The sequence below is a fragment of the Podarcis bocagei genome (assembly GCF_964188305.1).
Source record: "Podarcis bocagei genome assembly, chromosome: 1".
In the NCBI taxonomy this organism is placed as follows: domain Eukaryota; kingdom Metazoa; phylum Chordata; class Lepidosauria; order Squamata; family Lacertidae; genus Podarcis; species Podarcis bocagei.
In genome coordinates, this window is record NC_138125.1 from 86898681 (window position 1) to 86924882 (window position 26202).

The window sequence follows — 26202 nt, forward strand, 5'->3', positions numbered from 1 at the left end:
AGTATTAGTTGTGGATCCAGCTAGAGTGCTAAATACCAGTAATCCTTTTTCAGGGGTGAAACTAGGCTCATTTTCACCCAGATCAAAGACCCAGTTTGGCATACACACATCCGATGTGCATTTGTGTACACACATCACAAGCTGGGAGCCTCAATGGTGCCCCTCTGGAGGTTTCACCTGGGACAAAAAACCTGGCTAACCCCCCCCCCATAGCTATGGCTCTGCCCGTTTTATGCCTATCTTGCATTTCCAGTATTTAAAACTAGCTATGGTCATTCAGATGTAAGGAGGAGGGGAGATTTTGCTCAACAAAAGGGAATTATTGTGCGCTTGGAGAGAAATTGATTGATAACAACTGAGGCAGACAAAGGAGTAGGGTTCCAACCTGAGTTCATTGGAGTGGAGCCTAGGGCCCTGAGTGGTTCTCTTTCTTCAGGCTAGTTCTTGGTTTCTTTTTGTGTGTGCCCCCCACCCCACCCCAAATACGCATTGTGTGTGGGCTGACATTCATCTCTCTCGTTTAAGAAAGTCTGCCTCCAATTTTTCCTCTCCTAGAATCATAGAGTTGGAATAGACCACAAGGGCCATGAGTCCAACCCCCTGCCAACTGAAACTGAAACCCCTGAAACAAAAGGGACTGAAGTCTTTGTATTTCTCAACATGAGCAGGCCAGCTTGTGTGATAGCATTAGTTTTAAAATAGCTGCATTTTCCTTTTTCTATGAACAGGCAATCTTTACAACCACAGTGCCTCATCTGCCCTAATGAACCAGTCTTCATGGGATGCCCATAAAGGTCTTCATGTGAGACACCAAATCAAGCTCTCAGTTCAGAAAACCTGGGAGGAGAACCTACGCAGAAACAAAGAGGTGGAGAAATTAAAAAATTGCTTCAAAATAAGTTTAACCCAGCTTCTCCAAGATTCAGAAGGAAACTGCAACTTAGGGTAACGCTTACATGTATCTCATGAAGTGTTCTCTAGTGAACAGTGTTTTTTTCTAAAAATATGCTTTAGGGGTACTCTCCTTTTCCTACTCATATTGAAATACTGCCCTTCAATGAGGTCAAACTTTGATTCACAAAATGTTTAGGGGTATGCATACCCCTGCATCCCTCCAGGAAGCACTGCTAGTGACTATTCCAGGAAAACTTGTGTCATAATGCAAATGTGAGTCTTTAAGGTGCCACAAGGCTCTTGGCTGTTATTGAAGAAGATGCTAAAGACCACAGACATGGTTGCTGCAAAACAAAGAAAGAGGGCTATTTGATTATCCCCCTCAGAACAGTTTGAAGCCTTCTGCAGAACTGTAGTCCAACAGGCAGAGCAAATAGCTGCAGACATGTGAGAAACTGATTGATGTACAAGGATTTCAAGGCAGAATAGTAGAAATGGAAAAGCAGGTGGTGCATTTAAATCAACATATTTTCTTCCTCTTTTAATGTTTGAATTAGGTTTGTTATTACATGCCTACAAACTGAATGATAGTGTAGAAAGCAAAACAGTAATCATAATCATTACTACTTTAGTATTTCTATGCAAGTTTATTTATTTAGCATTTTCATTTAGGAGCCTTGATGTTCTCTGTTTCTATAGTCTCCATTTCTAGAGGAGGTGACTAAGATGAACCAAGTGTTCTAGATGCAGTAAGCAAAGTGAATAGATTACATTCAAGTTTGGTGGCATAATCTGAAATAGACCCATTAATAGTTTTCTCAGAGTGGCTGAAACTTTCCCAGTTATGTAATGTTTGAGATAAAAGTGTGTCCTTGGCCTGATAGTCTCCTTAAGCATTACAGGTATTAACTGTCATGCAGTCTCCATCTGCTTCGTTTCCTCCTCTGTCAACAATCTGAAACGATTCATTCAAAATAGAACAGCAATGTACGGAAGGTGTCGCTTGTCGCTTGTTCTCATGCACCTTGTTAGTCACATGGAGCTGATCCTCTGTATATTTTCTGAGGGCTCATGCATATGCAATATTGCATGAACTACAGATATAAAAGTCTTCCTGTGTACATTGAGCAGCTCAGGGAACACTCCTGCTTTTGGCAGAAGTGAGGTCACTGTCATAGAGATCTGCCATAGCAACCAATGTGGGTACTGACAGATTCAAAGAAGGAACACTCATGTCAGTCATTATGGAACTTAAGATGCAAAAGAGAGATGTATTTGCACTAGTGAGATCCTAAACATACTTATTCTAAAGTAAGCTCCATTGTTTGCAATAGGGCTTACTCACAGATATGTGTGCATAGAGTTTCAGCCAATTCAATGACTCCATGCACATAATTTTCAATGACTCCAGGCTCATAATTTTGCTGATATATAACCCTAGATTCTTAAGGAGTAAGCCAGTGCTTGCTTGCTTGTATCATGTAATGCAATGATGTCATTTTGAGTTTGCTTGCCTTTTAATCTGCTTACAAATATGTACTGAAAAAGGCGGGCCTTGTTGCCTTGAAGTTGATCTATGGCAAACAGAGAAATGTGTTTATCAGGCTATGTATTGTGCAGCCTTGATAAAATATTACACCTTTTCTCTGCCTCTGCTCTCAATCTGTAACATGTAGATTAGCAGCTCTGATCCTCTGCCTTAGGATACTGCTTTGGGAGTAACACCACGAGCAGCTCAGGATGGGAAGAACTTGTCAAGGGGAGAAAATATGTTGATTATCACACGCTTATTCTGAATCCTCTTGAAATCAGCAATCATTCACTGCTGCTAACTTCATGCTTGGCTAGCAGAGCACATATCTAGTGGATTACATATGTAGCAAAATCCTATTTACTCAGAAGAAAACGCCATTTATTTCAACTGAATTTGGTCACAATTCTGTTCACACTTTCTGGGAGTAAACCCCGCTGAACTCAATGTGACATACTTTTGTGTAGTTCTGCATACCACATGACCCGGAAAGCTGTCTGTCAAACGCTGGCTCCCTCGGCCTGAAAAGTGAGATGAGCACTGCATCCCATAGTCGCCTTTGACGGGACTTAAGCATCCAGGGGTCCTTTGGCTTTACCTGTGTTGTAAAGCCCTCTCCCCACCCAGACTGTTCATTGCACTTTTCCACATTTTAAGTCATTATCTATTGAGCTTTTTTTAGGATTTTACCCCGGGAAATACGGTAAACAGCCAGATTAAACTGGCTGGCGGGCCAGATTAGGTCCCCAAAATGGACTTTGGACATGCCTGTTTTATGGCATATTTCATGAAGACCCCATCCTACTTAGAATGCACACAGGGTGTATTCACTATCTCTAGGCCAAAAAATAAAAATAATCAATACTTTTAAGGGAAAGTACTTCAGTACTCAGTGCTTTTAGCAGGAAAATAATCACAGGCACATAGATCAATCAGGAAGCAAAAGAAATAAAATTGAAGCAGAATGTTGGCTTAGAATGGGTTACATTCACCTGCATTGCCTGGGAATTATAATTTACATACACCCCTAGTCAAACAGGCTACAGCACTTTAGCCACATACAGCAAAGCTTCTTTCTCCTTTTGTCCTAAGAAGGTAGCATGCATAGAATTAAGATACTGACAAACCAGATCTGTCAGTTTAGGGACCTGGGGCAAACTTAAGAGAAGAAAAGAAGCAAACAAAAGCAAAGGTGCAAAACGGGTGACATCAGTTCTAACCAATCTCAGACCTTCCTCTCAAGGTACTCAATGTACGTAAAATATTTACATTTCCTAAAGCATGAAATGTCAACTAGTTTCCTTGACATTCACAAGTTACAGGGTTGGACAGATTTTAAGGCTGTTGTCTTGCTGTTCGTAAATCCTGTTGAGATCAATTGGATTAAGTTTGAGTAAGTGTGAAATTAAGTTGGATTTCCCATCTCTTCTAGCAAGAGCTTTGGGTAACTGCTTATATAATTGATTGGCCATTGATTTGGGCAGGGAAATCAATCGTTCAGGAAGGACACCATTTAACATTTGACAATCCATAGGTGTCTTAAAAAATGATTTCTAAATTATACTCTTGGTATAGCAAACTACTTATGCTTCCTTCTCCCCACTCCCTTGCAAGTTACCTTTCATTTAACTGGGTATGTATGTGCTTTATATGCTACTCATTATATAGCGTGCACATGCGCGCGCGCACACACACACACACACAGAGCAGCCCTGTTTAGGGAAGTTTTTAATGTTTGATGTTTTATTGTATTTTTAATATTTTGTTGGAAGCCACCCAGAGTGGTGTTGGAAGCCACCCAGAGTGGCTAGGGAAACCCAGCCAGATGGGCAGGGTATGTATGTATGTATGTATGTATGTATGTATGTATAAATAAATAAATATCATCATCATCATGGCAAACACTCATATTTCTATGGCAATCATATTTTAGAAGCAGGACCTGCAGTGTGGAGAGCTGCTGTTCAGGTTCCAGTCGGCTAGCCATGCACTCTTCCAAAATCTTCCATTGCATCCACTTGTTTTCCCACCCCACCCCCTAAACAGCTGGCATCCCATAGCCACTGAGAGAGTTCCCCTCCATTACTGCCCTTTCTCCTGAGCTGAGTCTCCAGTTCTGAACACAGCCCTAAGGAACTCTGGCTAATCCTCAAATATAATCCTGGATTTCCCACCCTCTCAACTTTCATGTGTGTGTCTTTTGGGGATGGGGAGTGGATAAAGAATTGACCAAGCAAATATGCCTATAAAATCCTTCTTAGTTCAGGGAACAAGAGAAGTTACAGAGCTCTCTGACCTTAAAGGTAAAGGTAAAGGGACCCCTGACCATTAGGTCCAGTTATGACCAACTCTGGGGTTGCAGCACTCATCTCGCTTTATTGGCCGCGGGAGCCGGCGTACAGCTTCTGGGTCATGTGGCCAGCAGGACTAAGCCACTTCTGGCGAACCAGAGCAGCACACGGAAATGCCGTTTACCTTCCCACCAGAGCGGTACCTATTTATCTATTTGCACTTTGACATGCTTTCGAACTGCTAGGTTGCCAGGAGCAGGGACCAAGCAACCGGAGCTCACCCCATCGCGGGGATTCGAACCGCCGACCTTCTGATCGGCAAGTCCTAGGCTCTGTGGTTTAACCCACAGCGCCACCCGTGTCCCTTCTGTCTGACCTTAATTTCATGCAAACAAGGTGTATCCTGAGCAGATAACCACAGAGAAATTCAGTCCCTCGTTTATCCCCGATACCTGCAAACTGGATTTCTCTTTAGTTACCCATGACAACCAGGGCCGGATTTAGGTTTGATGAGACCCTAAGCTACTGAAGGTAATAGGGCCCTTTATATGTCCAGCTGTCCTTTGTCAACAACAAATTGTCATTTTTTTGTGTTGAATATATGCTATATGGTAATATATGGACCTAATAGGTACCGTATCTGAAGCTATTTGCACATAACAAAATATGTATTCTATCAAAGTAATTGTTGAACTGAAACACAATTAAGAAGTATATTAATGGTGAAATACAGTTAAGAAGTATGTTAATAGTTAATAAATACCAGTGATATTTTAGGGAGCAGCCTAGCAGGCGGGGCTTATTACTTACATCATAGGAGCCTACACAACACAAAACACTGTTGCTGTATGTAGGTTTTATATTATTTGTTTTTTATCTTATATTTTGGAAATGTACATCCAGGTGTTTTTGCTTTAATTTTTTTTTGGGGGGGGCCCAAGAGAGTGGGGTCCTAAGCTATAACTTGTTTAGCTTAAACGTAAATCCGGCACTGATGGCGATGGAAACTCGTGATTCTGCGCCCGCTCCCGAGCTTCTCACCCCATCTTACTCGGCCTATGTTCCAGGGTCACGCCCCGGCTTCGGCAACAGGCGCCGCAGCTTGGCCTGCTCTCCTTCATTTGAGCGGGCCGCCTTCCCTTCTTCTCCGCCCCTTCTGTTGGTTGTTAGGCACGTGGTGCCAAGCGAGCACGCTGGCTGGCGAGCGCAATTTCGCCCGAAAAGCGCCGGCTGCTGCATCCCGACTCTGCGCGTCCGAGGCGCCCGCCTTGCGCGCCCCTGTTTCCCCTGCGCTCTCCAATAGGGAATGGTAGGAGCACCTTTGCAGACCTCCTCGCTTGGCGCTCCGAGAGCGGGGAAGTGATTCCCTCCCCGGCGCCAGCGCCTCGGCAGCAGCCTTCAATTTCTCCCGCTCTTCTGGAGATCCACCCCCGGCGGATCTCAGCAGCCGAAGCGTCGGCGTCGGTTCTCCCTCCTTCCTTCCTTCCACCTCGCTTTGCCCGCCGGGTCTTGCGGCTGGGGCTGCCTCTCCCCAGACGCGCACGGACGCCGCGGGCGGAGGAGAGCGCGCTTAGCTGGGATGGCAGCGGGTGCCGCGCGGGGCTGAAGCCGGAGCGGCGCCCGCCATGGCCAAGCAGTACGACGTGCTCTTTCGCCTGCTGCTCATCGGGGACTCGGGCGTGGGCAAGACCTGCTTGCTGTGCCGCTTCACCGACAACGAGTTCCACCCTTCGCACATCTCCACCATCGGTACGCCAGGGCGGGTGGGGAAGGAAGAGAAGTCGGGGGGGGGGGGATCTGCCAGTCCGGCCTCTTCCACCGTCTCCACCGGGAGCGGGGACAAAGGCGGAGGAGGGCCGACGAGATTCGCCCTCGAACAAGAGGGAGCCGCGGAGACTCCTTCGTAGGGCATCATCGGGGTCCCGGCTGGAGGGAGGGAGACCTCGTGGGTCACATTTGCGGCCTTGGGGGCATCGCCGCTGGACTGGGGAGGAGGGGAGGGGAGGGGAGGGGTGGCTGGGTTGCATCGCGCGTAAAGACACTGCGTCTTTGGCACGGATTAAGATGACTGTACCTGCACAGTTGCCCATAGCAAGCCCCAAGAGGGAATCGCCCCGGGCGATTCAGATCTGAGGCTCAGGCTCCCTGAAGCAAAGCTGACACCCCCTTACTAAGGCAGGGATCGCGAAAAGCGCCCCTTCTCCCCGAAATCCCGCCCCCCTTCTGTGCCTTTTTCTTCCAGTTACCTGTTGTTAGATGCTGCACCAATACCGGGCCTTGGCTCCTGCGTTGCCTGTGTTGGGAGCTAGTGTTTGTTCAATAACCGCCCGGCTCTCCGGTCACTGTAAATGTTGCTGCTGCTGCTGCTAAATGCAGTAATGCCAGCTCACCTCAAAGGTGAAAATAAATGCGACGTCATTGTTCGAAAATATGAGGTAGGCATAACACCATGAGTCATATGGGGGTGGGGAGAGGATAGAAGAGAGAAAGCCAGAGGGAAGGCAGACCCGTTTTGCTTTCTGAAATCCCCAGTGGTGGCTATGCTAGTCCCAGGGAATAAAGTCTGGCTCCTCATGGGCTCTTAAAAAAACAGCCCTCTGATAAGTCCTACCTGAGCCTAAACCCATAACGTGGAATATGCTTGTTTCTTTGGAGCATCTGCTTTTTTGTGGGTGTTAGCAGGCACATATGTGTGCTGAGAATCTGGAAGCAGCTACTGTATGAGCCCGTTCTATTTTTAGACACAGGAGTGACTTGTGGGAGCGTGCTGGTGAGCTCAGAACATAACACATAAAGCATCCTTAAGAGAGACTAAACATTGGCTGTGCCCCGTTTTACTGAGTGATGTGCAGGGCATATCTGAAGTGGCCAAGAGCAGATGATGGGATAAACTGGGGTTTTAGCTGTTTGTAGTACCAGGCCTTTATATTTTGCATTTATATTCCACTTTTTCTCCAATGAGCTCAAGGCAGTAGAGATTTTTGGGTGGTTTCTTTTTGCTTTTGGGGTTTAGTTGGTTGGGAAAGACATTACCTGCTCCCCCCCACCCCCGTTTTATTTATTGGGAGTGTAGGTGTTTGGCCAGTTGAGGGGCAGTTCTGAGCATCACCAGTTTTTCTTCTGTGAAATGGTTACTTTATGGTGCGTTTGACAGTTTCCTAGATTTCAGAATACGTTCTTGCGCCCCAAAAGGTTGGGGACCCCTGCCATGACAGCTGAACCACACTAGCTCGAATGGTTTGCCTTCACTGTTAGACGCAGTATGCCTCTGGATACCAGTTGCCGGAAACTGCAGGTGTGGAGAATGCTGTTGCACCGGGGGCCTGCTTGTTGGCTTCCTGTGGTCATCTGGTTGTCCACTGTGAAAACAAAGTGCTGGACTAAATGGGCCTTGGCCTGATCCAGCAGGGCTCTTCTTCTGTTAGCTCCGTTGGTCATGAAACACATTACAGTGGTACCACGGCTTAAGAACTTAATTCATTCTGGAGGTCTGTTCTTAACCTGAAACTGTTCTTAACCTGAAGCACCACTTTAGCTAATGGGGCCTCCCACTGCTGCTGCACCACTGCTGCACTATTTCTGTTCTCATCCTGAAGCAAAGTTCTTAACCCGAGGTACTATTTCTGGGTTAGCGGAGTCTAACCTGAAGCGTCTGTAACCTGAAGCGTCTGTAACCCGAGGTACCACTGTAAATAAAAAGGGACCTTTTAAAACATGAATGGAGGTTCCCAGAGAATGACCTCAGTCAGGCCCCACAGTTCTGAAATTAGGCACAAAGCTTTCATCTCAGAAGGTGTGACTACTAGCGCGCCTTTCATTTTTAGAAATGTAGCGAACGTCCAAAAATAACTTGTAGATCGTGCAGGATTTTTTTGGGTGGTGGTGAGATAATGAAGCGTTGCCTGAAATGTGGTAAAAGAAGGCTGTGGCTGAGCTTCCCCACCTGCCTCTGACTTTGCCTGCTGAGGCCAATATGTTGATGTTTTCCTGTAGAAACCATTCGTTTCTACCATTGTGCTAGGCATGCATAACCTATAGCAGGGGTGGGGAACATTTTTTTTCAGTCCAAGGGCCACATTCCCTTCTGGGCAACTGTCCGGGGGCCACATGCCAGTGGGTGGGGCCAGAGGCCAAGGTGGGTGGAGCAACAAAAGCAAATTTTACATCTATACAATAAGTTAGTTTGTACACACACTTATGCACACACTTCTCTATCCTCCACCCAGGCAAGCAAAAGGCAATGCAGGTTTTCAAGGACACATTCCAGGCAGTCAAAAGTATTCAAGGAAAGGGTTAGGGGTGTGGCCTGGGGAGAGAAGGTGCTATATAGAGAGGTGTGATTGGCTGCATTTGGCCTCTGGGCCTGAAGCTCCCCAGCTATGGCTGATTCCTCAGGCTTGCATTCAGTGGCTGGCAGCTTGAGAAGAAAGCTGCTTTGGGGCATGTCCATATTGACACAACTCCATCTGAAAGAGCTTTGTAGCCCATATCAGGCATAGGACTTGCAAGTAAGGCCAACATGCATGGGGGGGGGGGTTGGGCATTAGTATTGAAGCTATTAATTTCAGATTTGAGTATTTGGTCAGTTTGCAAGCTTATGATGGAATTGATCTGGAAAGTGAGAAGTCCCCATTTTCCTCCATCATCCCATCTGTTTGGGACTGATGGGTGTTGAAGTTCAGTAGCGTTGGGGTGGAGGACTCAGGTTTCCCATCCCTGCCATACACTGAAGAATTGCATATTCCAGTATTTAGCTTTCTGGCTAATAAGTTACTTTCCTATCATGGTCTATTTTAGGAAATAGGATGAAATTCCCCTTGCTTCCTGTTTAATTGCTTTTGTAGTCAGTAGTCAATAAAAAAATGAATTGGGATTTTTAAAAGAGTAATTACAGAAATTTGCACCAGAAAATTTTCAGTTTGCATTGGAAAACATTCATTTGCTCTAGAGAGTGGTCTAAGTTAGCAAGTTTATATTGCTAGTATTTAGTAAACCAACCTAAAATCATTGACACTGCCAAGCTTGCATAATATTTGTTTGCAGTTGGCACCCATTGTTACTAGCAAACTTATGAAAAGGAAAATTGTCCGTACAGAAATAAAGCTCTGGTTTTCAAAAGCTTTCTTGGAACTTCTGATGCTAAGAAAGCAAGGTTTTCTGCTTAGTCCCATGATTTCTTGTAAATCATTCTTTTCCGAATTTCACCCAATTCCTCACTCGTGATATGTATTTGCATCCATATGTTACAGAGTCTCTCCTCTCTTCTGCTCCTCCAGTTGCTTAATATCCTTCAATAAGTCACTGATTCCTCTAGTAACTTATCTGGCCAGTCAGCAGGCTTTAAGCTTTATTACAATTTGTAGAATCCTGAGGGTCACCAACTGAAGCCAAGTGTAAAATAGTGCTTCAGGAAGGCAGACACGCATTAAGAATCAAGCACATATTCAGTCCAGGGCAAAAATCAATTCCTGGTTTCTTTGTTCAAGCCCTTTAATTTAGCGAGGGAATCCTTTTAGTTGTTGCTATCGTCAAACAATTGAGAAACACTTACTGATCTACTGCAAAACACCCAGAGATCTACCAAGTGGATCGTGGCCTACCTTCTACCTAATGCTGCTGCTGTCCAGTGTACCATGGGAATAATGGTAGTAAACAAGAATGGCCACTTCCACGTCCAGGGTGTGCCCTAACTACCCCATTTGTAGGCTTGTAGCAAAATATACTACTCACAATGGTGTTCACTCAGGGAGAATACCTCCTTTTACCAGGGGTGGCTCCACCAGATATTTGTAGGACTCCCATCAGTCCCAGCCAACATGGCAATGGTAAGGAAAAATAGGAGTTGTAGTCCATCAACATCTGGAGGGCCACAGGTTCCCCCACTCTGCTTTATAGGGGAGAAATCAGGTATTAAATGGTCTTCATTCAGGTGAGTAGGCAGTGAAGACTATCACTAGGTTGGGTTTTCAGCCCCCACTTCCCTATTCTCCTGAGATGGGACATTAGGAGGGTTGCGGAAGAGTGGAGTTAAGTGCCCTCTCTTGAAAAGCTTGTTCTTCGTGTGACCTGCTGCTTAGATCTGCTTGAGCTTAAACCCACTCAGGTTGACCATGGCCGGTTTTAGCCAGGTAGCTTGTATGTATGAATAGCTATGTAATGGGATATGTTCCTCCTTGAGTTTATATTTTCTCCAGCAGTGGACCATTTCCAAAACGGTCCTGTTCTCCCACACGGTGACGCAAGCACACAGTCCTCATCTGCCTTAAGTTAATGAAGTTCTCATTGTGACCACAGAGCAAGTAGAAAATGCCTTCCGGAGTACAAAGGATCACTTTCAACTTGTTCCTGCTTGGTGAATCGTGCACGATATGTGAGTCACCCTCAGAAAGCTACACAATTTTCTGAGGAGAAAATAAACTTAATCTTGGATCAGGGAGCTTTTTTTGTGCAGAATGCAAGGCTTTGTTTTGCTGGATCAGGCCAAGTTTCCATCTAGTTCAGCAATATGTCTCCCAATAGGAGCTAGCTGGGTTCTGGAGGAAATTCATAAGCAAGGCATGAGGGTCACCGTCCCTTTTGGTTTGCAATCAGTTTCTGATAATTGGAACTATACTGCCTCTTAACATTTATTTCTCACAGTTAACAACTACTGGTAGATGTAGGAACCTGCCTCACACCAAGGGAGACCACTGGTCCACCTACCTTGGTCTTGCCTTCTCTACCCTGATAGGCAGCACCTTTCCAGGCTTTCAGATGGGGCACTTCCCTCAGCCATGTCTGAAGATGCCAGCAATTGGACCTGGGGCCTTTTCCATGCAAAGTACCTGCTCTCCCATTGGGCCACTGCCTGTTCTGTAGCCTCTAACCTGCCCAATCATGGATCTAAAAACTGTTGTCTTATGCATTCACTTCTGGGTTTGATTGCCACAGTTTCTTAAACTATGGCTGACATGAAGAAGGCCTCATGAAAGGCTTATAAAGCTGGTACTCTCAAGCAGCTCTACCCTGCCCTGCAACCAGAAGAATGGCAAACTCAGATGAGAAATATTTAAAGGCAGCAGGTAGGCGCTGCTTTGTTTGGGCATATGCATTACTGCTGAGGTGTTTTGTCAGCCAAGCTTTATTGCACTGTGGCACACCACCTTGGAAAGACGGGTTGCGTAGGAAGCTGTGTGCAGCTTTGGTGGCATTTATCTTGCAGTCCCCTGTGCTGCTGAAAGGTACCTGCTTCTTCAGCAGTGTGGGCAAGCAGCTGCAGTAGAAACTTCAAAGAAACACACAGAGTCTTTGGTGCTTTCTGCTTTTGCTGGCTGTCTGCAGAGAACTGGGGAGTTGGGCTGTTGTTCTGATACGAGGAGAAAAGGCTTCAAAAGAATCTAGACCGGATCACAGATAAGTTGAAGTTGCACAGCCTACTAAGGTTAGATCTCCAATCTCTGACAAAATGAAGGTGAATTCACTAGTACTTTCCCATAGTTCCTTTCATGGGTATGTTCCCTACTCCAGTAAGATTTTCTTGCCCTGTTTTTGTACTACTTTATATACACACACTCCATGGCTGAGCATGCAAAGGCAACATATATTAGATTGTATAGTAAACTATTCCTTTATGACCCACATTGGCCTAGACCAGAGGTGGACAGCCAGCGCCCCTCCATATGTTGTTGGACTCCAACTGTCATCAACCCCACCAATGGCCAGGCCCAGCTCTGGGATGGAAATAGCCTTGGTCACCCTGGTGGATGATGTGCTCTTGAGGAAGGATGGAAGGAGTGCTACCCTGTTAGTATCAAAAGCCAGGAAAGCTTTCAACCACAGTATCCTTCTGGGTCAACTATTGGGTATTGGACTTTGTGGACACTTTATTACTTTTGTTCTTGTTGTTCCATGATGGAAGTTCTCGGGTGATAATGTTGGGCAAATCTTGCCCTGTGCCCTATGGCTTTCATGCTGCCCCCGGGCTCTGTTTTGTCTTCCGTGCGTTTTAAGAGCTGCATGAAGCTACTGGGAGAAGTCATCCAAAGGTTGATGACATGGAACTCTGTCTTTCTTTTCCATCTTCTGATATCAGGTTTTAGAAACTCTAAACTGATGCCTGGAGGCAATTCTGAGATGGATGAGGGTGAACAAGCAGAGGTTAAATCCTGGCAAGGCGGAGGGGCTGTGGGCTGTGATATTCCCCATATGAGGTTCCACTTCCCCTAAAAGAACCAAATCCGCATTGCAAATGCTGCTGGCTTGGGTGCTGAATAGTGAGGTCTAAGTAGTGTCGGTAGCTAGGGTAAGGTTACCAGATGTCCCTGTTTCCCGGGGGGCAGTCCTCAGATTTACAAATCAGTCCCCTGACAAAATCCATCTATTTAGTAGGAAGTTGAAAAGTGTCCCCAGATTCATTGAAAAAAATCTGATAACCTTAAGCTAGGGGTGTGTTTCATCCATTTCAGCTGGTATGCCAATGGTGGCCATTTCTGCAGAGGACAAAATTAGCCACAGTGATCTATTTCCAGACTAGACACAGATAAGGCACTCTGCACGGGGCTGCCTTTAAATAGTGTCTAGAAATTTCAACTGGTCCAAAAAGCAGTTGCCATAGTTCTGATGGGTATACTGTTGTCAGCGTCAACAACATCTATATTATAGAAAGTATACTGGCTTTGTAGACCCATTTTAAAGGGCTGGTTTTAAACTTTGAAGCCCTTCCTGTTGGAAGCCGCCCAGAGTGGCTGGGGAAACCCAGCCAGATGGGCGGGGGACAAATAATAATAATAATAATTATTATTATTATTATTATTATTATTATTACTACTACTACTACTACTACTACTACTACTACTACTACTAAAAGGTTTAGGCTGTGAGCTGTCTGGCAGTACCTGTGACATCTTGCCCACACACTGAGACCTCAACCTGAGGCCTGCTTGGTGTGTTCACCCCGTAGTTCTGTGAGATTGGTGACCATCAGAGTGGGAGCACTAGTTTGAGTTGATTAAAATGAGTTCTGCCTAGCTACTGACTCAGCTGCTGTAGTGTTATGGAGTTTGTATGAATACTTCAACTGCTCAGAAGTTTAAAAGAACTGTCAGCGCTGTATGGCAAGGCCAGAGACAGGTTGGGCTGCTGGTGAGAAGGAGTTCAACAGAGAAGGGAGGATCCAGCTCCATAACAATGGTGATCTACTCTTGGATTGTGTGTGTGAATGTTGTTTGCATATTCACATCATGGGGTGGTTGTGCAGTAGACTGAAGAGAGGATAGATATAGGGGAAGAAATTCAATGTAGCACCATGGCATTGGTTCCGTCAGTGCAAGCATTTCAGCTCATCAGATGGAATTATTCCCCCCCCCCTTAACCCTTCCCCCAAGCACTGTTCTGGGGGAATCTATTGAGCCCCCTAAGAGCCAATTTTTGGACGGGGGAAAGCAATGTTGCGCTAGTGGAACGACTTGCACAATCTTCTGCTAGCGGGACTCCATTGAATCAAGCCCAAGGAAGATGCTGCACATGAGAAACTCGTACATGGATATTTGTGGGTCTCCATATATATGTTCTAAACATCACATAACCTAATTACACTCAGCAGAATCTACTGGGTAGGGATGGAGTCGCCCTTGTAACTTATCTTTTGCTTTTGTTATTCACAGGAGTCGATTTTAAAATGAAAACTATAGAAGTAGATGGCATTAAGGTCCGAATACAGATCTGGTAAGTGATTTTAGCTATTGCAATGTAGATCTTCGGACAGAGAGCTGAACTCTGGATCTGGGAGACCAGATAAGAGTTCCTTGCTGTGAATACATTTTGAGAACTTTGGCGAGTTGCCCATTCTCAGCCTCAGTTCCTTTATCTGTAAAATAGGAATGGCAAGTAACTCAGCCAGCAAGATTGCCATAAAGTGAACATGCAGAGAGATTGTAAAGCACTCTGCAGATGAAGTACTTGGTAAATTATCAAAAGTAGCATGGAATCAATAAGTGGTTATTGAACACCATCTGCAAAGAGAGGTCCAGTAGGACTGAGAGGGAGAGGCCATTTGGGTTCCTGGGCAGTAATGTAACAGGCTGTTATATACCATGTGTGTAGTGTAGCTTTTGTGTGGTTGCCTGAATGAGGACTGGGTCTGGTTTTGGGGTGTGGATTAAAGCTCCATGCCTAAACTGCAACAGAGGCCATTTCAAACTACTATTATTGTTGTTATTTAGAAACACATACTTCTCTCTTTTAGGTAGTTTTAGTACCTACCCCAGCACCACTGGTGCTTTATCCTGTTTTCATGCAATAGAAGGGGAGTGGCTTTGACCCAGGAAGTTTTCCACTTTATGGTGTTGGTTTCTAATGGGGTGTGTGTGTGTGAAATACTGGGGTGGGGTCTTAGATAGCTTTCAAATAATTAATTAAAAATAAGTCTTTTTTAAATGGGACACGGTTGCTTTGTTGTATGTCAGCATGAAAATAAGGATATATCTTTCTGGGAAGACCCTAGATGTGATTGTCTTGACAGGAGCAGATTTAAAACTGCCCAGCAGGGAGCAGCCAAATTGCATAAACCTCCATAGCTGAAGTGATCCTGTGTGTTCTTGGGTGCCTGTACTGCAAGGAAATTGCCTTGTGACAATATTAGTGACGATGACCATTTGTGGATCAAAGAGCAAGTCGGTCATAAGATGATACTGCAGAGCAACAATTAGTCATGCTTTATGACGACTTGACTGCAGTTTAGCACAAATCTGCTGTTTGGGCTTGTCTTCTGACGTGGCAGAAAGTCAAGGCTGCATGTTAGGAAGTGTGTTTGGCAGCTACTTTAGCAGGGGTGAGGAGGAGGATTTTGTGTAATGTTGAGAACTGCTCCTGGCTAGCCCATCGCTCACTTTGCATAATACAGAGGGTGATTTGGGATAATGGGGCCCAGTCCATTACATCAGCTGAGGCCAGTTACCATTTGGCTCCTCTTCTCCTTGAACTATTTCTGTTCCAGCTGGTCACTCTAAGAACTACCATGTAACTCTTAAGGAACTGATGCCCAGCTTTTCTTATTTTCCTCTTGCATCATGTATCTTAGTTTGTAAGCCTGTGGGCAGTGGCTCTTTTGTTCTTTAATCTCTGGACAGTGCTTTAATAAATTCTAAACAACTTCGTAAACGATTAGCAGAATCCCAACAGTGCACAAGGAGACCTCAGCTTGCACAACAGGACTTCACCTTCCTCTCCTCTCCTTGCAGCCCCTTCCCCCCTTCCCCATGCCAAAATCTTCTCTGGAGCTTATCCCAACCCTCCAGTGCTGATTTTGCAGCAGGGAGGAGAGGATGGTGAAGTCCTGTTTCATAAGCAGAAGTCTGTTCCACTCACTCATGGGCAGCGCTGGATACAACCCAATAGCTGATGATAATAATTCCCTTGTCCATGTGAGCGCCAACTCTGCTGCAGTCCAGATGGATCATGTGGATAAAAATTGCAGTGCATGCCCCTCAGTCTGTGTGTAACTTGGAGCAACTCTAATGACGCCTGCTTTTGTTCCAGGGACACTGCAGGTCAGGAGCGATACCAGACCATCACGAAGCAGTACTACAGGCGAGCCCAGGTAAAACTGTTTTCTCCTAGACTAGAAGTAGTACAAAAAGCATGGAGAGACCTGGGAAGGACTAGCTGGCTTTTGCAGGAATTGTCCCAGCATTGGTCTCGGTGCTATTTCTCTGACATCTTCATCTGTTGCCAGAGATGCAAGCATAGTGTAACCAAAATTCATGGAGGTGACCTGACAGAGGTGGACATTCTCTCCATCTTTTGATATTGAGTGGAATTAAACATTGTGCTAAGGAGATCATCCTGCTGAATTGAATCTCGCCTCCCTTTCACCCATGCACTATTCTAGGGGTTTTCCCTACCCTCCAAAGCAGAATTGGGGGGGGGCACAGGGAGAGGAGGGATAATATTGTTGCACCAGTGGATCTTGTTGCAGTAGCTTCTGCAAGTGCAACAACTTAGTTGAATCCAGACCATACGTTCTTACTTGGAGACAAAGACACACACAACTTTGGGGCTAATGCTGACAAAGGTTAGCACTGGAACACCGAAAGAGTCCCAACATTAAACCTCAGCTAAATTGAAAGGCAGCAAGCCAGAAGTCCCGGGTTGGGGATGTCAGATGGCCTCGAGGGCTGAAAACAAGCTGCATGCTATAGGATTTTAGTGTTACTGCTGCTATCTTGGTGCATAAAATGCAGTGATGTTGGCCCATGAGAAAGCAATCCAAAAATCCACAGATTGCATGCAGCCTCCCCCACGCAGCTTCTGCCTGTAGGGTGGGCAGAGAGGGAGGAGGGAAGCAGACTGATAATGCTCCACAGGAAAGGCGCTGCCTCTCCAGTTAGCTGCAGCGATCGAAGATATCTCTCCCCTCCACGCCTTTCCCGTGGGGCAGAGGCTGCATGGGGGAGGCTGCGTGTGTGACCTGTTTTGTCTTTGCGCAGCTCCATTTGTGTGCGGGCGGTGCAACATTACACAGAAGGAGCGCAAGGCACGATGTTTCACTGATGTTAAAGGCACGGGGGGGGGGTATTACTTCAGTCACCGCGCTCCTCCTGTGTAACTTTGCGTCACCGGCACACAAATGGAGCTGCGCGAAGACACTGCATGGCAAAAACGGACTGCCTACAGCCTCCCTCCCCGCTGTAGGGCGGGCAGAGTGGGAGGAGGCAAGCAGACTACAGAGGCCCCACGGCTTGCCACTACCAGGAACTGCAAGTGCTAGAGCAAGTTCCGTATTTATTTATATATTTGCTATATTCCATGGATAAGACAACCCATGTTTTTAGACCTAAAAAATTGGGTGAAAAACCTCGCCTTATAAATGGAAAAATACGGTAAATGTTGTGCCCCCTGACTGCTGCCTGTAGGTCACCTGTTGCCTGCCGTTTGATGCCCTGAGCCATAGTGGTGCTAGATCTCTGAGACATGAAGCCTAGTGTATAAGAAGCGTTTAGTAAAACTGCAGCCAAAGAAGCCTGCTGTATATCTGCAGGGAATGCAGACTGATTAGCCAGGTCCCCAGGAGGAAAGACTGACATATTCATTAAACAGTTGTCTGTTATCTAGTATGGTGGCAGCCTGCTCTGTAACAATCTTGTAGGAACAACTGTCAAAACACAAATGCTTTTGGTTTATCGGTAGTAGTTAAAGGCCACATCTGCCATGAAGGTTTCACAATGAGCTTGGCCTACATGCAGATGCATGCAGAATCTAACAGGACAGAAGAAAGAATAATCCCCAAATGTCTAGTTCCTCTTCTTCAACCCTCCAGCATAATTCCTGGGCAGAGGGTGCATAGGGAATGTCCTATTAAATTAACAGTTACACACACACACACACACACACACACACACACACACACACACACACACACCTTCCCTGTAAGTAGAAGTCATTTCACCTTTGGGTTTATGTTGCACGTTTTACTCCATTCTGTTTTCTTGACCTGGTTCTCTCCCCAGGGGATATTCTTGGTGTACGACATCAGCAGTGAGCGCTCATACCAGCACATCATGAAATGGGCCAGTGATGTAGATGAGGTAAGTGAGGAGGTCTCCCTGCTTCTTCCCCCTATTGTTGGGGACTATTGGCCGCAGTGTGGGAGAAGTTGCCATGGCAAAATCGGATGAACTGCTCCTGCTCAAGGCCTGTGTGTGTATATACATGCACTCTCTTGTCTTGAGAAGCCTTGTTCAAACAGAGAAATAGCACGTTTGGCTTAGGTGCTTGGTTTATCTAGAGATTGTAGGATTAAAATAGCCTTGGGAATTCAACGGACAGTCCGGATGTCCTTGAAAAAGGCGTAACACTTTTGGGATGTCCTTATTTCCTGTAAAAGGACTTATACCTTGTGTAAGCTCCTCAGTATTTAGCAAGTGCTAACTAGAAGATTATGCAGGGACTAGAAGAACATCTAATAAACCTTAACCGTGTTTTAAATCTGAGCTGTATTATGCCATCTCTGCTGTGACAAAAGACTGTTCTTTCTTTTTTAATAATAACTATTATGTTGTTTTGCATGTAAAGCATCCAGTGAATATTTATTGATAGGTGGATATGTATATAAATGCAATAATAAATAAAATACACTGCTGTTGAATAACTGGTGGAGGCATCTTGGATACTGCCAGGGTGCTAACTTTGTGTCCTTGTGCACATACATTCTGCCTTTACATTGTTAGGGAATTTTTATAAATTAGCCTTTGCCAGGTTGGTGCCCTCCAAATGTGTTGAGACTACAACTCCCATTAGCCTCAGCCAGTTCTGGGGTTGATGAGAGTTGTGGTCCAGAACACCTGGAGGCACTGGGCTGGTGAAGGTGGTGCCCATTTTTACATGGTGACTCTTAACACTCTGCCACAACTGGCACTGAAGTAATCTGCTGCTTTTGCAGTGAACTTAACGGGGAGATGAACAGGTCTGGGCTGAAGGAGATGCTGTTGGGCATGTGCGATCAACTCTGTTGGCCCCTGGGTTTGGGGGGATTTTATAGCTGCCCTGTTTATTTGATTGGCTTGGTCTGTGGAAGCCTTGTTTTCTGTAAGACCATCCTGCGATTCTTTTAATTGCTTTGTTAAGATCAGAAATGTGTTGGGCGCTGCCATTTTCCAGATGTTTGTGTTGCAGTGGTGGAAGAAGCCATTTGCTATGAAAATTCTCTGCCCTGTGCAACAGTTAAAAGGCAACAGGAATGGTGCATTTGACAATCCCAAGTCTCAACAGTGCGGTACAGCTCAGCTTTTAACTATGCTGCTTCTAATCTGTGCTGGTTGGGAAGGGCTAAAGTCTCTCCCTTCTCTCCAGTATGCCCCAGATGGCGTCCAGAAGATCCTCATTGGGAATAAAGCAGACGAGGAGGAGAAGAGGCAAGTAGGCAAAGAGCAAGGCCTCCAGGTAAACTTCTTGGGTAGCTGCTAGTTGTTCTCCTTTGAGACCTAAGCCTCACTCATAGCAGATGATATAGTAAAACTGACAGTGCCAGGTGGGTCAGACCATCTACACTGCATAGGGTCTCAGACAGGGCTCCCTCATAGCCCTACCTGAAGATGCCAGGGATTGAACCTCAAACCTTCTATATGCAAAGCAGATGCTCTGCTACTGAGCTGTTTCTGTTCACTCAGGCCTTGTAAATAACGATGTGGTCTGGGCCTCTCTGTTTTTTAATCTTTTAACTTTGGCGGTGCAGTGAGTTCTGCTTTCGTTGTATTTATGTTTGTGCTTTTTATTTAAATGGTTTTATGTTTTAAATGGTTTTTGTAATTATTAACTGTGAGATGCCCAGAGAACCTTGTTATGGTATGGCATACAAGTGTCCACTTGCCAGGCAGGCTGTAATGCTAACCAAGGGCCTGGTCAATGGCAGTCTCCACAGCAGCTGTACTAACCACAGGCATTTTTATATGGCTGTAGTGGCAGCCCCCTTATCCTCCATTTTCAGTGCCTTCTGGGAAACTTATTGGGCTCTGGGGAGGGCATTATTCAGAAACCTATGTTTGATTGAAGCCAACTTGTTCCACACTGTACCACTTCAAACGGCAAAGGGGGCCTCATATGTTTGGATCTTGCCCCATACACCTCCCCAACCAAATTCCTCTATATAAGACAATGGCATTGTCAGGAACCCTTCTTGCTATGGGGTAGGTTCTGTTGTTGTTCAGAAGCACATGCAGTTGTGTGAGCCCCCCACAAAGGCTGATATAGTCAGGAACAGGTCAATTGCCTCATCCGCTGTGGGTGTGAACTAGGGTAGAGTCTGATCTAGAAAACTAGATGGTATAAGCAGTTAAATTTTGTCAACGTCCAGGAACTTGTGGAAATGGGTTCTGGAAGCTGGTTTCCTTCTGGCATAGAAAAGCTCTGTTTTACAGTGTTCCCAGGTAACTGTTTATATTAGAGATGGCACTGGGGTCTGGAGCTGGACTTCATTCTACTAGTTTTTCCAGCCCTGGTTAATCAGAGAGACACGCTATGCTTGTAACAGTGCTCTTTTTCCGCATTCAGAAACGTCAAATGTTACCTAGCCTGTTTTTTTAAAAACAATACAAGTTATCTTTTCAGTCTTGGAGGTGGTGATGTAAGAATGTTCTAGTTTCTTCAGATCTATCTGTACAATCTATTGACAGTCACTATTATACCTGTATGTAAAGCTGTCGGAACTTCTGTCTTCCAGCTGGCCAAGGAGTATGGCATGGATTTCTATGAAACAAGTGCCTGCACCAACGTAAACATCAAAGAGGTAAGAACTCTGCATATGGAACTTCCAGGTGTCTGGTGCTTTGCAGCCAGTGTATCACCTTTGCAGAGCAAGTGTAGATACAGAACAAAAGAGAGTTCATGGTGGAAAATCCTTGGGCTCACCTGTAGTTTTTGACCATAGCAGCCAGTAGGCACCTCACCTTTGGGAGGGAAAGCAAAGTTGCACTATATATTGTTGCAAAATGTAACATATATATTTTATTTAATCTCAGAAGTACTTACACTTACATATGGTGGTATATCTGGATTCACACACCCCCACCTACTGTAGCCTTTCGTGCCATATCCCATACCTGTTCTGGATGGTCTCTAAACCCTCAGGAGTGGGCTACAGTGGGCAGCAGAATTGGCAAAAATGGGGTCCATTGAATACGCCCCTATGTGTGATAATGTTAGCAGTTAGTGTCAAAACTCATACATAGATGGAGCAGGGCCCACTGTTGATCTCAGTGGGACATATTTAAGCATGCACATAACTCTCCTGCTTAAAACTGGATTGTAAGTTGACTCTTGCATGTAGCAAATAAAAATTGCCACCAAGTGGGAAGCCAAACTGAAAGTTTGAGAAGTAGTCTTAAAAAAAAATAATCTACCTCAAATGTCTAAAACATTTAGACATGTGCACCCAAGCACACTGGTAAATACATTGTGGGCTAGTAACTTGTGTAGACTTGTTTGCTGATCTAAAGCTATGTACTAAACCTCACTTTTTTAAAAAACAACCCTCATCTCTTTCAGTCTTTTACTCGTCTGACAGAGCTGGTCCTGCAGGCCCACAAGAAAGAACTGGACGGGCTCCGCACGTATGCGGCTGATGAACTGAACCTGGTTGAGCTGGAGGAGGAGGCAAGCAAGCCAGAGGGCACAGAGCACTCCCCCAAGACCTGCTGGTGCTGAAAGCCTCCCAGTGCTCTTCCTTTTCTTCTGTCCCCCAGTGCAGGCAGAGAGGCTGCCACCTAGAGAGGGCTCCATCTCTTTGGTCTCTGGTTGCCTGCCTGCCTGCCTGCCCACTCTCTGCCCTGCTGGATCCTCTTTGGATTTCCTGGTGTTTCTCCTTGATTGGTGATTTCTGTTGTTCCCCCAAACTCCCTGGATCCAAATCTCTCTTCGGGGGGGCTCACAATATGCAGAACATCACCCCGCCACCTTTGCGGAAGAGCTGTGGTTGGCGATCGCAGCAGCCGAGGCCCATTCAGCAGCCTCTCAACCTCCAGGTGCTCTGCAGCCTTGCCCTTTTCCAGGGGGCAGCTGAGCCAGTTGGGTTCTGTGCCTGGGTGCAACTAGGCCTGTCCTCTGAGAACAGGGTGCTCAAGGAGGGAGGAATGTCCCGCTTCATTCACTCTCCTCCAGACAGACCGTTTGCTTGCACACCCTCAATAGCAGGCCTGCTGAAGGCTTGTCCGTTTGTATCCGCCCCCCGCCCCCCATACATTGCCTTGCCATTTCAGCATCTGCCCTAATGCCTGCACAGCTTTGTGCAGGGTTGGGGCTTTGCGGGTGTATTGGATACAGTGTCTTGTACATACCTGGCTGCCTGGAGGTTGTTGTTAAAAAAGACCTCTCACCACGGCACCTCGCCAAATTGGGGCTTGTTCCAAAGTGCACAGTGGCATCTCTTGCCCTGCTAAGTGTAAGCTGCTGGGAGCAGCAAAAGTATAGCCCTGCTGGGAAAGGGGTAGGATGATGGAAATTTGGGGCTTTAAATTCAGACTCGCCTTACCAGTTGCAAAGAATGTTTGCTTCTTCCCAGGCCAAACTAGGCTCCCATTTTGTAACTCCTTGGAGCCTTGTCTTGCACACCAAGCAAAATCCTTGCCTACTATTATTTACTCGAAGATTTTTGTATGGCATCTTTGCTTGGCTCCCCTTGGGTATCCCTGGTGGTGCAGGTACATCAGGCAGCTGCTTAGTCTATATCCCTGCACCAATGGAGGCAGAGAGCCCACCCTATCTGTGTGTCACCTGTGTGGCTTTGAGAGCCCCTTGGAATGACTTTCCCAACTATTCACCAAAGCGCTGATATGGAAACACACTGTAATCTGTGCATAGAGCCTTCCCTCATTTGTTTCTTCCCACTCTTGAGGTCCAACCTGTAAGAAGTTGCTCAAGACCCTTTCGTGGGCTCTTTTTAGAAGTTCTTCCACAGAAGGAATTTCCTTGGCAACTCAGCCTGGTAGATTCCAGGGTATCCAATTTATTTGGTTCTTTTGCCATGTGCTGCTTAACATGGCTTGATCCAAGGAAACTGAAACCAGCCTGCCTGCCTGCATGTTGTACCAGCATCCCCCTCTCGCCTTGACATGCTTGGCGGGGGAGGCCTAAAGACACTTGGCAGTATGGCATGGTAATTCTAATCTATATGCGCCTGCCTGCTCCAGAGTAGCTGCTCCCTGCGTGCCAACACCTTGGGGAGGCTAAGACTCCTTTCCCTTCCTACGTACATGCCAGCAATGGGCTACATTTGCGGATCTAGAAAGGATGGGTGTCAACCAGAGGCTTTCTGGGTGGGATGGCGGTGCATAAGTCCTCCTGCTGCCTAGAGAGGCTGCCTTTGATTGAGGGGGTGGGGCTTAGGCACGATCCATTTGAGCAATAGAAAATGGTTCTTATATCCATGTGATGATCTGCCCTTCCCTAGCCAGGTCATACCAGAGAGCAGACTGATCTACATTTCCCTGCTCATTTTTCCTCTTCCTCCTCCAGTTGGTTGGTGACTTTCTCTCTCAGAGCAGATGAAAAATATTTTTACCCAGTGAAGGAGAGGAAGGATAGTAGCAGGAATAAAGTTGGGTGCACTGTGATTCTTGTCCTGAAATCAAGGGTGCCTTGAATTTCCAAAAAAGGCTCCACTCTCAAAACCACCAGTTTTACCTCTTTCTTTGTGCTGGGTGGGTTTGAACAGGTATCAAGCCACTGGAAATGTAAGGGGGAAACATTGAAGTTCTACACACAGTGCCTGTTGTTGGCAGGAGCAGCTCTCCTGTAGCCACAGTCCCCTGGGAAGACCCCAGTCCCAGGGTCTTGGAAGAAAGAGGCACAAAACGGCTTGACCACAAGGGACCGCTTCCTGCAAGACCTAGTGTGAAGCTGGAGATATTGTAGACACTAATTAGAGACACACATAGCTGGTAGCCTGTTTAGTTTTTGAACTACAACTCCCACCATGCCTGACCATAAGGCCGTGCTGGTTGTGATAGTATGAGGGGAGCTGGAATCAAACAACACCTGGAGCACCAAAGCTTCCTCCCGGCCATGATGTAGTAGGACCCAAATTCTGTAAGAACAGGTGAAAATGCAAAGAAACGAGGACTTGTGCAGGTGGGGAACTAGGCATCTTTGCCCTGAGAGGAGGCATGTAGAGACTGAGGGAAATGGATGGGCCACAGCAAAGGAAGAGCTTTTTTTGCCTCTTTTGCAAGCCCAAACTCGGTTGATCTGATTGGTTGAGGCCTTGCTGGCTTTGGTCTGCCTAGCTTGTTAGGAGGTTGGAATGAAGACTGAGGGCCAATCCTTGCACAGAGAGTCTACGTGGCCTGTGTTGTCTTCTCACCCCCAGCCCCTGCTCCTATTTTCTGACTGGATTGCACTGCACCCAAGGTGAATGGGCATGCTGTGAGTGCAGAAAGCAGATTTGCACGACCACTTAAACCTACAGCGTGGAAGGCCTGTGGCAGCATGCAGAACTGCCAAGCTAAGGTATAAGTGTGATGAGAAACGTGGAATAACTCACTTGGCCTGTTCTCAGTGCAACTGGGAAACAAAAAACAACAGTGGCTAGCTAGCTGCCTGCAGAGAGAGTGGTTGGCTCAGCTGGTTCCTGGCTGTCTCTTGCACCCAGTTCTTTAAAGCTCTGTTGCTAGAGCTGCCCTCAAGGGGGTCTGTCTGAAAGGATCGAAGAGAGGGATGTCATTCTGTCCCTGAAATGAGCACAGGAGGCTTCCCAGTATCTCTGGCTCTGCAAGCTAGGAGAGCCCAAAGATGTCCCCACTGTAGCTCTTCCTTGCCTGCTGCAATTCAGCATCACATTGGCGCCGCTTGCTCCACCTAGGATCTAAGACCATATCCCACCAATATAATAGAAGCTGGGCTGCTGATGCTGTTAACTATAACGCACAAACTACTAGACTCCAATGTAATCTTCACAACACACAAGACCAGAAAGGGGAACAGGTGAGGAGCTCTTTGCCTTGCTTATGGCGTGAACTGGAGTCCTTATTGTGTAGAGTCATCAATGGCCTCTTAACTGGGTTGAACTCACAAACAAGTGGTTGACGAAGCCTCTGGCTCTCAACACTGAGCAAAACGAGCCACACTAACAGTGTGCATTCTGGGTCATTAAGACAACTCTTTCAGTGTGAGAAAAGCTCCCTAATCAATGCTGATTTTTCTCTGTGCAGATTGGAGTGGTGCTCTCAGGAGGCCACAAAGTGCTTCTTGGTTTCAGGCCAGTGTTTGGGGAAGGGAGGATGAGTCTGGGAATCTAGCACTCCAGTATTCTGAGGCTGCCTCCGTCCTGTTGAGTCACGGATCATTCTGTCTGTAGCGGAAACCGTTGCATATAAACTTGTCATGGGATCCAGTCAAACTTAGAACTTTCTGAATCCTCTGCTGTGTCTGTAATTTGTGGACTTTGCACTTTGACTGGGTTTCCTTGTATGGCCTGTCATTGTAACTCATGATTTTAAACAAGAAAGATCTTTACAAAAATAAAGATTCTCAAAGTGGTTGGTGGCTGCTCTAGTTCCTTGCTGGGTGGCTAACCCAGTCCTCTGCAACGAAGAAGCTGTGTTGCTGCTAAGAATCTCACTTGAAGTGAAATCCAGGAGGTCAAACAGCAAATGCTTCCCTATGTAGAGAACACATTCAGAATGGAGCTATGTTTAATTCATGCTGCAAACGGGCTCAGTTGCACAAGAAAGGAGCCAAAGAAGCAAACCAGGGGTAGAACGGATGTAGCTTGGCGCATGCATCAGTGCAACCAGCTTTTGTCCAGGAAAATTGCAACAAGCAAGGATTAGTTCTGCCCACATGGGACCACCTGGAATTGGCAGAGTCCTGGAGTGAACATTATATGTATTTGCAGCTATTTTTGTATTGTAGCAAGGAATATAAAATCCCTCCTTCAAAAGGAGACTGCAAGAGCTCAAACTGCCTGCTACTCGCTGCATCAATTTACTTGGGTGGGGAATCTGTAGTCTGCCAGATGTT

General features: G+C 46.1%; 1 protein-coding gene across 1 annotated transcript; it reads left to right on the forward strand.

The window, feature by feature from the left end:
• The first annotated feature begins 5938 nt into the window (after positions 1-5938).
• Positions 5939-25718, forward strand: RAB15 (RAB15, member RAS oncogene family). The gene is made up of 7 exons (XM_081203722.1): positions 5939-6465; positions 14358-14418; positions 16231-16291; positions 18201-18278; positions 19543-19632; positions 20909-20974; positions 21733-25718. The coding sequence occupies exons 1-7, from the start codon at positions 6342-6344 to the stop codon at positions 21889-21891; spliced, it is 639 nt and encodes a 212-aa protein (XP_081059848.1). The 5' UTR covers positions 5939-6341; the 3' UTR covers positions 21892-25718.
• The last annotated feature ends 484 nt before the right edge of the window (positions 25719-26202 follow it).